At 29.5% G+C, this 9,513-nt stretch overlaps 1 protein-coding gene and 1 long non-coding RNA gene across 2 annotated transcripts; one reads left to right on the forward strand and one right to left on the reverse strand.

Annotated features, from left to right (window-relative positions):
• Nucleotides 1–1,912: 1,912 nt before the first annotated feature.
• LOC123663822 lies at nucleotides 1,913–3,072 on the reverse strand. The gene is made up of 4 exons (XM_045598460.1): nucleotides 2,954–3,072; nucleotides 2,320–2,402; nucleotides 2,102–2,237; nucleotides 1,913–1,980 (listed from the first exon to the last, which is right to left on the reverse strand). Exons 1-4 carry the CDS (start codon nucleotides 2,976–2,978, stop codon nucleotides 1,913–1,915), a joined length of 312 nt encoding a protein of 103 aa, XP_045454416.1. The 5' UTR covers nucleotides 2,979–3,072.
• Nucleotides 3,073–4,567: 1,495 nt separating this feature from the next.
• LOC123664006 lies at nucleotides 4,568–7,939 on the forward strand. Its single transcript, XR_006744736.1, has 3 exons — nucleotides 4,568–4,621; nucleotides 5,144–5,211; nucleotides 7,811–7,939. It is a non-coding gene; the product is annotated as an uncharacterized LOC123664006 (long non-coding RNA).
• Nucleotides 7,940–9,513: the final 1,574 nt, after the last annotated feature.

Consider the following 9,513-nt stretch of genomic DNA (forward strand, 5'->3'; position numbering starts at 1 on the left):
TACATTCTGAAATATTTATTACGAACTACTGTCTTTTTAATTTCACTTACATATTCAAAATATAGAGAAACAATAAAATAAAAGTGGTATCATGCTGTATATATGAGCAAATGTATACAATATAAGTAGAAACGTAACTAAGCAGTATACCAGAGATGTGAACGCAAACAATCGCACGTGTTACTGGTAACAGTATAGAAGTGTAAACCTCTGCTACCTTCAAGAAAAGCTCTAAGTCCTTTAACTTAAAAATAAAGATTGGAAACAAGATCAATAATATATTTTCTAACTTCTTAGATTATATACAAATATTTCCACATTGACTAAAGTCCAAGATTTAATGCCAAGATTAAATAAAATATAATGCCTTTGGTAATTTAGAGTTATAATACATCTTATAATATTGCCAGACTTGTATATATCGTACCTTTAAAGATAGAATCTTATACATAGTTTTTTCAATATTTTTTTTTATATAAGACTTAAAAATCTAAAATATTATAATCAAGAATACACTATTTCGAAAAATACAAAAATTTGTGGATATATAACTATATATAACTATACATCGCCTGTGGTATTAATATAATTAACTCGTATAATGCATATTTAACAAAAGTCATGGGTATTTTGAGCCCGCGGATGTAATTTTTTTTAATAAAAAAAAACTATACATTCAATAAAATAAAGAAATTGTCTACTAAACAGCTAATAGCATCATCGTAATAATTATAGGCATTAACAAGTACCAATTTACGAAAGTGGTAACATCTTTAACGCAATTATCCATTAATCCGATAGCCCAACAATGTAAGGGTTTCATAGCGAGGCCTATACTATAGTTACACTACACCTCGATATTAATTGATCATTGTTGTAGTGTAATGGGATCGTCTTGCTATTTTGATATTTATAGAGACTTCGCTCAATATCAACTTAAGCGTATAACATTATCGTTATTTTTACTTCAAATATTATTTACACTTGATCTTATGATTTCTTTTTTAATTTCTTTGTATATGTATTCAATTTTTTATCACTTATTTCCATGGGCGAACACAAAATTTTATGAGGATGGGGCAAAATAAAAGTAAAAACTCAATAAGTAGTAGAATTCAAAAATGGTTTTTATTTACTCCAACTTTTCATTTACCTTCACTATCAACACTAATTAATTTAAGCTTGCGGAGGTTTTGGCTAAATCTACCTAAAATTTTCTTATTACAATTTATAATATTAATTATCTTTGAGTCAGGGTGGGCGAATACCCCAACTCGCACCACTGCGGGTACGCACATGCTTATTAATTATATATATATCAGTTTTTTTTTTTGGTAACAAGTATAAAAACTTCTTACTTCTTTTTATAGTCTTGTATGTGAATCCTTTTATGTTACTCGTATATCTATATATATATATATACATATATAAGCGTATATATATATATATATAAGCGTATGGTAACATACAATCGTAACTATAAAATCTGAAATTGGTTCATCCATCAATCTACAAAGAATTCCTTAAAAAAACTTCCTCAAATCCTTAATTAAACAGTCACTTAGAGGTCTTAGTGACCATGTATTTAATTAAAGCAGAGCAGTCGGAGAGAAATAGTGACACGATACACACAGAAATTTCTAAGCAAATAATTCTAGGAACGTCTAACTTGTGACGTCGAATACGCAAGTTTGTTTTGCGTGGTTTGTGTTTGCTCGTTTGCTCAAACATGCACATTTGTTGGTGGGCAAAGATTTACGAGGACTTCTGTTTGACATAGCTATTCGCCATAATTATTAAGTATATGTTTTATCAAATAATATGCGTGGTAACTAAATTATTAACGAGTAAAGTTTTATTAAACGACATAAAAAAGGAGAAGGTTCTCAATACAAGAAAATATGTTTTTTTTTCAATTTTCTGATCTTTCAGCTGCGGCTGCTTCGTATTTGCATACATCTACTTTTACGTGACGATACTCTGAAACACGAAAATTCAATAAGTTTGATTGTTCAACTTCACTTTTATATTTCGCATATGTATAATAAAATAACATTTGTTTTAAAATTTAATCCCGCAAATACTTGTACGTTAAACTTACGTTTCTTTTCATCGCAATTATATTCGTATAAATCACAGTTATCGTTGAACATTCTGGATATTCCTAAAGAGTCCTGGCCACATATTGGGACGAAATCGTGTTGACATTGATCAGCCATTTTACAGAAATTGATAACCTAAAATTAAATAACATTAAATTTACACACCATAAGTATACAAAGATATAAACATATACTTAATGAAAGAAATGATTCTCACAGGCTCTAAGGGAAAGAAGTAATCCTCTGCCTCAATTTCAACGTGGCTCCATGTCTTTGTGGCGTACTGGATTATTATCAAACCTTAAAAATAAATATATATAAAAAGTATTAATTAATGTATTAGATTAGTTATCTTGCTCAATTTGTCTACTACGGAGACATTTACACACGTTAACAGTTATGGGTACTGATCAACTATTATGACTCTTACGGTCACACTCAGAGACATTTAATAATTACGTAAACGATTACTAAGTACAGATTTACTATGGGAATCAGGTTGTATAGGGAAATCTGTATTCTTAGTGCGTTATTCTTAGTGTGTTCCTTAGCATGGATTATTTTTTAAATATTTACATTTCTAATAATAAATACGTCAAACATTTTTACTATGTATACCTATTAGTACCAATATATGTAAATACGATATATATATTTATTTATTTAATTATTTACTTATAAGGGATGGTACACAGCACAGAAAAAATTATAAAACAAACTAGAATGAAATATAATCAAAAAGGCCAATTACGACCATCCATCCGTTTAAAATTTAAATTAACAAACGTGAAAAAATAAAATAAAAGGAAAAACACAAGAAAAAAAACAAACTTGTTGTTATATATACTTACTTGTTAATAATATTTTCAATGTCATATCTCACATGTGCTCGTGTCAACGTTTAGCTGTGATCTAGTCTAACATTCAATCGTCTGTTTACACTGTGAACTATGTGTATAGAACAGGACATTGGAACAAAACATACGCTTGTGTAAAGTTTATGTAGGGCACTTGGGGATGTTAGCAGATGTTAGAAACATTTAGTAAAAGTATTGCAATTAAATTTACAATTCCTATCAATGTCTAAACTAAGATTTGTATAAAATTCTTCGTGATATAAATCTTATGATTAAATAGGTCTGCACCATCGTATCGTCAGACGCACTTGCACATCATCTTGTGAACATGTTAATCATTACATAGTATAAAACAAAGTCAAGCGACCCGTTGTCTGTACGCTTAGATCTTTGAAACTACGCTACGGATTTTGATGCGGTTTTCTTTAGTAAATAGAGTGATTCCAGAGGAAGTTTTATATGTATAATACATGCATAATATAGTAGAGGAACACTGATAGTTTTTGCAAACGTATGAAGCTGAGGCGGGTCACTAGTAAAATATAAAACATTTATTTTCATTTCATGACACATTAGTTTTTTTTACAATTCTTATTAACTTAATACCCGAAAATAAATACCCTTGATAAAATTTTCCCCAAATCTAAATCAAAAGTTTTAGTAAAAATATCTATAAACCGACAGAAATATTTAAAAATTGTTATCTATACCAGAAGCATCGCAAGCGCGTTACCGACCCTACTCAACTCCCCCCCCCCCCCCCGTAAAAGGTCGAGGTACTTCTCCAGTCGGGTTGCTCCAGATTTTAATCCTTCGCCAGAAATTAAAGATTTTAATACCGTCACGAAATATTTACGAGTAGATACGAAAACTTTCACTAATAAGAAGCTTACACTTAGCTTAAACTTCTTAATTTACCGACAACACTGACTACGGATATTGCGAAATTAAACTTAGAGTTTATGTATTATGAAGAAGCTTAAACTACCCGCTTAGAATAAAGTAAGCGAAACGTAATAAATTCCCAATTAACTATTTTCTTAACATACTCGAAACAGAATTTGAAACTTAAAATATGAATTTAAAAAAAAAAAACTTTAAATCTTCCGTCACATTGGATACCAACATATTTTTGAAATTTATTCCTGACGAAACAATATAAGGCTCGTAGTATGGAAAAATATGAGGAGTGAAAACGTTGAAATGAAACTGGGTGTTTTACCGCACAACATCTCTTGCGAGAAGAAGATAGACAAACATATTTTCAAAAATCACGGTAACCATTGGTAATGAGTTTCTATTATCTCCAGTCACGTGTTGGAGCTGAAACTTCTTTTCATTCGGTATCAATTCATTTAAACATACATTATTAGGGCAAGAAACTAAAATAAGTTCTATATTTAAAAAAACGTTTCGTTTTACGTACGAACCGTTCAATTTCAAACAAGAAAATTCAATTCAATTTCAAACAAAATTCTGTGCAAAACGTATTTCGAATATAAAAACCGAGCCCAAATAAACTTTATGAACCTTATAATTTTTTTAAAGGTTTCCAAACCCTGTTGATTTAATACCATAATAAACTACGACATGTGTGCATCGGATATTATCATTTAATAGATCAATATTACACGGGGATGTGGTTCATCATCATTATTTACAGTAAGTTTACACCATAACAGACAATATAATAAATAATTTAATAACTCCCATAAGTTTAGTTGACGAATTATTTAATACAGTATTAAAATAACTTATAATATAGAGTATAATAAAAAAAAATTCTTCCAAAAATACAAGTTCGTTTTATATTATATATTATGTATTATCTGTGGACGTCTTTATATATCTTATAAATAACCTATTTACATGAATAAAGTCCATGAACGATTATAATTCATATATAATATTTATAATTGAAAATTTTAATACAGTGAATCCTTAATCTGGTAACATATTATGTATATTTTAACAGTTTTATAATATTTTATTATTTTTGAATAGTCTTCCCATTCGCAATCCTATTAAAACCGTATCAGACTAATTTTGAACATAATCATTACGATTTACTCGATCTAACGGATTTTAATACATATTTATGATAGCATAAACATTTCAAACTATTGCGTGATATAATTAATAAGTTAATATTTAGTATTATATTAGCATAGCTCCATATTTCAGGTATGTTATGGACTATCAACATTCCATTCGCTCGATGCCATCTACCAGACTACGCATCTACACCGTCTGTAAGCCTGGTTTTATACTATTTTCTAATGTTTACGCGAATATCACTCTTTATAATGAAAAACTTTTTCGTATTCTCCTCCCGTGACCACGGTTGCTGTAAAGTATCTGAAACGTCGGTCATCCAAAAAATTTAATAAACTGCCATAAATCCGAAAAAGTTGTTTCATAATAATGGTTTTATATAATACTTATAAAATATTAATAAAATTTAAAAGAAATAGTTTTTCGTAGAATATCTTCTTAACTAATATTATAAAGCTTAAAAGTGTATTTTTTTTCTTTATTTACCGAGGAAGGCTATGGCCTGTTTTTTGTTTTGTTCTTCAAATTAACACGGGTAAAACCACAAGGCAGAGCTAGTTAATAGATAATTTGAAAGGGACTACTACCTAGAGCCTTTTCGTTATAACAAGCTGAATACCGAAAGTTGTATTCATAAGTTGACGAGATTTAAGTGCAAGCAGGCTATAATTACATATTAACAAAATAAATCTTATCATGATACAGAAGAATTATTAAAAATACATTCAGTCATTTATTGTATTTACCTATTACTAAATATATGTATTTAATTATTTATATACATTATACATGTACATATATTCTTTTATTTTGGTATTTTATTTAAATTGGTAAATTTGTAGATTCTTGTACTCACCATAAGCTGATACACGTACATGCTTAAGCTCTTAAGCTACACTTACACTCACACATACACAAACTAACTCAAATATTCTTAATTTCATATACAGCATCCCATATACTTGATTGTTTTTGTTGTGAAGATGTCTACACTTTCATATAGAACTAGTACCAAAGTATATATTGTAAAATAGGGGAGGTTGGCTGAGCATCCTTAACACAAATTATACTAATAAACCATATAGGATGTTCAGTCTGAACTCAAATTTTTTATCTAGTTAAGCCCTTTGCATAAGTAAATTTTGTAATTGATCATCATCATCATCAGATAAGATTCCTTGTGGCTTCACTAGTACATTTCTACTGTTCTATATACATTTATATTTCCGATCATATTAGTCATATAAATAATAATATCTGTTATAATGACTAAAACCTTTTTCGATAAACAGATGCACGTTTTATGCGTATTTTCCTTGTTAAAAAACTTTATTAAATAAAAATAATTTTGATTTCACACCTATAAATAGTATCTTACGAAAGAAACAGTATAACAGTTAATACAAGGTATTTAATATGCATAGATTTAAGTTTCTTGTAATTATTACAACATTGACCTTTTGTGAATAGATTGAAAATCCCTAAGTAGGAGTCGATGATCTATAGCGGAAAATATTTAAAACAATATATGTTGCAACTCAAGAACCACTCCGTTTTAGATACATAAAATATTCAATTATGTAATTAAACAATAAAAAACAAAAATAAACGCCTCACACTCATCGGCCTACACCAGTAATTTCTTCTGTGTCGGGGATCTGGAAATGTTTGCCATTAGCGAGAATCGAACCCGCAATTAAAAATTGAAATTTAAATATGTATTCGCAGTATATGTAGCTTAAACATAATAACTATTTTTTTGTGTGTATTTATAGTTTCTCATCATTACTCAATACTTATATATTACTAGCTGACCCGGCGAACTTCGTATCGCCTAACACAAACTTTATCGTCTGGTATTAAAGTTCAAATTGACTTTTAAGTATTATCACAAATCTTTTGTATGGGAGTATAGAAAAGTGTTGTTTTTAGACTTTTTCAGGAAATTTAATTTTTTTTTTTTGAATTTTTCTCTCCGTAAGAACCATCCTCGTACTTCAAGGAATATTTTAAAAAAAGAATTAGCGAAATCGGTCCAACCGTTCTCGAGTTTTGCGCTTAGCAACACATTCAGCGATTCATTTTTATATTATATTATTATAATAGCCTTTAACTTGATTTTTAAATTGCAGTAGCAATATCTCATCTACAGACAGAATTAATTTACAAAATTTAATAAATAATTAATAAGTTATTCTTTGTAAACATAAAAAATGATAACCTGAATATAAAAATGTTTAAGCAAGTGGTGAATATTAAAACAAAAGAATAAAAGTTTATATCTCCATTTTAATACGAAAAGATTGCATGCTAGTACAATTCTACTTATCCCTCCATGATTTTAACAAGTAATGTACCAAAGTACTCGTATGTTAGTTTAAGCTGACACTTCAAAAACAGTTTATAGTGTTCACCACTCAGACCACGACTTTTTACGGTTAAACGATAAAACAGTACGTCTATAAAATACCAATTGTGAAGATTTTAGTACCTGCATATGAAAGGAAAATATTTATTAAATTAACGAACACCAAAATATTCTATATCTACAAAAAATTTAAAAATTAAAGAAATCAAGTTTTGATACCATCTTTTCTTTATATATTTCGTACATTCAGAACATGACAAACTTAGGCTATCAAACGTTGTTATTCAGCAATCATAACTCTCTTACTAACAATTTATCATAAAAATATGTATTTGAACCGACAACAAAGACAAAGAAGTAACGATACCATCTAAACCTTATTACTTGAACTGTGTTGATTATAAAATTAAGACTTTTTTTTGTTTCAGAACAAAATAGACCAGTTCTGCAGTCTCGCTGACAACTGTATACATGACACCATACCGATTTGCGGTAAAATGGGGGACGAAAAGCGGACTTTCCTGGATTTATGTGATTTATTAGAATTTGCCTGCGATACTAATCAAAGTATGTACAAACTAATTATAGAACAATCAAATAATCAATACGTATGTGATAAATTGACCTCACTAAAAAGATATGGAATTAAATTTAAAAATGTTTTTTTCCACTATTCGTAACGAAGAAAAATATAAATGACCAATCAATTTTATATTATTTAATGTAAGCGACTTTCTATCTTTTGTCAAGAAGTTCCTTTTTCTATAAAAAAAGGCTTATGATAAATGTTTCAAGATGTTGATTAACCAATAAATTCAACATGTAAAATCCCATTGCTGAGCATAGGCCTATAGGGGAAGGATCGGAGCTTAATCCAGCTCGTTGTTCCAATCCGGGTTGGATGATATATTCCCTACCATGAGTTAATACATGATACGACCCTCATTAGGTATCTATGAGTATGATACTCGTAACAACTGGAACCGACAGCATAACTTGCTCATTGAGGCATGGTGGGGCGACCCAAAAGGGCAGATACCTAGACCGAAAAGAAATCTTCGAACAAATAAATATTTGAAAAAATGTTTGAAAAATTACCCATTGCGAGCAAAACTCGAACCCGCAATCACCGGTGTTAAGCCACACACGGCATATGCACTTCTACACCCCTGTCTGTATGTATGTGTATAATTAGCATTTTCAAGATTTTTAGTGATAGGACAACGGTTTGAGTGTGTAAATTATTATGAGAAATCGAATCTGAATCTAACTTATTTTCAAAACATGTAGAAAAAATCTTGGGATATAAAACAAAAATAATATGTAATAATCAATAAATCAAGTAGAAGTTTTTCATTTCAGTTTACGTACATGTTGAAGATATGGCAGGATGTCCAAATAGAAACAAGTGAAATGATATTATTTAAAAAAAGAAAATAAATAAATGTCACATTTACTCTGACTGTCTTTAACTTCACACCGTTTTCCAATAAAATGGTAGTTTGAATCTAAATCTTTATCAATAAGTATGTAAATAGATACAAACAAAGCAACCAAGTTGCCTATTATACTTGGAATACTTAAAATTAATAAAAGCTAATATGCGGCAATAACAAAAAAAATTGTATTCTAAAATAAAAAATCCTCCCGAACAAAGCCACAAGCAATGCCTAGTTAATTATAACGAAGCAAGATCATACACATACTAACTTTTTGCACAAAAAAAATAGCTTTACTTAAATATGTGTTTAAGTACCATTACGGTAATGCCCGTCTGACCCGAGATTGCTGAGAGAGATCGAGCTATGGCTGGCTGTGTGGGCGTGACAGAGATGGAGATATCTCGAAGGTTGACCGGTAACAGGTTGGGGCAGAAGTAAGTATAGCGAATGCAGTAAGGTACCAAGACTCAGGTGAATCTTTATACAGTCACCTCATATTTATAAACTGCAGTTAACCTATGGTTTAAGTACCAAATAAAATTTTATAAAAAAATCTTTTCTGCCTTTTGTACATTTTCTTTATATTTCTTTTCCACCTTTGTACATGTTTCTTTATGTGTATCTACTTTTGTTACGTTTCTTTATGGTGTACAATAAAGAGCATTAATAATAATGTTGTTTCGCGATTT

Source organism: Melitaea cinxia, chromosome 21 (genome assembly GCF_905220565.1).
Source record: "Melitaea cinxia chromosome 21, ilMelCinx1.1, whole genome shotgun sequence".
Taxonomy (NCBI): domain Eukaryota; kingdom Metazoa; phylum Arthropoda; class Insecta; order Lepidoptera; family Nymphalidae; genus Melitaea; species Melitaea cinxia.

Excerpts from the sequence above, each read along its gene's own strand:
- LOC123663822 (XM_045598460.1), bottom strand. The coding sequence starts at position 2,978 with ATGACATTGAAAATATTATTAACAA. Across the intron at positions 2,403-2,953 it reads ATTGAAAATATTATTAACAA|GTTTGATAATAATCCAGTAC; the intron begins GTAAGTATATAT and ends TTTATTTTTAAG. Across the intron at positions 2,238-2,319 it reads ACTTCTTTCCCTTAGAGCCT|GTTATCAATTTCTGTAAAAT; the intron begins GTGAGAATCATT and ends ATTTAATTTTAG.